This window comes from Hipposideros armiger, unplaced genomic scaffold (assembly GCF_001890085.2).
Source record: "Hipposideros armiger isolate ML-2016 unplaced genomic scaffold, ASM189008v1 scaffold_105, whole genome shotgun sequence".
Classification (NCBI taxonomy): Eukaryota; Metazoa; Chordata; class Mammalia; order Chiroptera; family Hipposideridae; genus Hipposideros; species Hipposideros armiger.
The window spans coordinates 3,475,808-3,477,126 of NW_017731455.1; the positions used below are offsets into that span (position 1 = coordinate 3,475,808).

The 1,319-nt window shown below is 40.1% G+C and overlaps 1 protein-coding gene across 1 annotated transcript in view; it reads right to left on the bottom strand.

Moving 5' to 3' along the window:
- NRAP (nebulin related anchoring protein) overlaps window positions 1-991 on the bottom strand; it is a 79,753-nt gene extending 78,762 nt beyond the window's left edge. Inside the window, exons 1-2 of the mRNA XM_019646569.1 lie at window positions 701-991; window positions 282-376 (exon numbers count right to left, since the gene is read on the bottom strand). Coding sequence (XP_019502114.1) covers window positions 282-376; window positions 701-772 — 167 coding nt within the window. The 5' untranslated portion in view covers window positions 773-991. The remainder of the gene's footprint in view (window positions 1-281; window positions 377-700) is intronic.
- Between the last annotated feature and the right edge of the window lie 328 nt (window positions 992-1,319).

Here is a 1,319-nt window from a genome sequence, read left to right on the forward strand (position 1 = left end):
TCTGGCAATTACATTGTTCCACACGATATTTAATAATTTAACATGGGGTTATAGTGGACAGATTTGACCTTTTATTTATAGGAAAACTGAAACTTTCAACTTTCTGTCCATTGCATAAAATCCTGCCTTATGTCTCATCAATGATGGTAGGTAAGTAAAAACTTTTGAAAAAACAGCTCTTGGATTTACCTCTGGAGTGTGTGATTTGAATATCTGATTGGCAATCTGTTAAAAAATAAACAAAACTCAAGAGGTGGTGGGGAGAGCCATCAAACACTTACGCATGACAGTATGGCTTTTTCTGGTGACTCACAAAGTTATTAACCGATAGCATCATCTTGCAAACTTCACAGTGAAAACACGCTTTATGCCATATCTAGAAGTCATACAGAAAAGATTTAGCAAAATTACCCTTTTTTTCAGACTCAGTGTTCTTACATATTTCAGGGTAAAAAACAGAGCCTTAGGGATAAAATGATGATTGAAAAACACGCGGCTACAATATGTTAAATACATGAGTAGCATTTTTTTTTTTGAGACAATACAGAAGACATAGCTAGAAATGGGTAAAACTGAAAAAAAAAAGTGAGAAATACATCTTTTTCTTTTGGTGGTTCAAAATAACCCACACATCCATATGTGAGAAGAGAAATTCCCCATGTCTGTTATTATTCCCGAAGGCCAAGACATGTTTACTGACCTGATCTAGACAGCTGATCTTCTCAGCAGGATACACTCCGTACCCACACCTAGAGCAAGCCTGGACATTCATCTTGACTTCCGAGAAGACAAAAAGACAGGTAACAGGAGATGCCTCAGGCTAGTTGCTCAAATCTCGCAAATCCCGACCACTGTTAAATTCTGGGGGCACCTTAATCGCTCGGAATCCAACTTCCACGTTCCTTTGCTGACTTTCTAGTCTGAAGTCAGCAGCTGGATGGTTTTTAAAGCTGCCACTTACTCAAGGGTCTATTCTGGCGACTCACTCAGCACGCATGCGTCTGGGAAATGAGGTGGAGGTATTTCTAGCTGACATGCTGCTCTAAATAGAAAAGTGAACTCACAACGGCATCGTGTTTATGTGGATGACCAAATCCTGCTGTATGATCAGGCAAGCATGCAGTTTCACACGAGCTGTGATCATAACCCAAGAAAAGAACCCCACAGAAAACGGCAGCACACCCTCAGCCGACGATCAAATTAGAAAAGCTTGCTCTGTGAGCAAGATGACTAAAGCAGAAAGGCCAGCTCCCAAAAATATAGGAAGTAAAACAGAACTGATTCACTCCACGGGAAGGGTAAATACTGTACTTGAATTT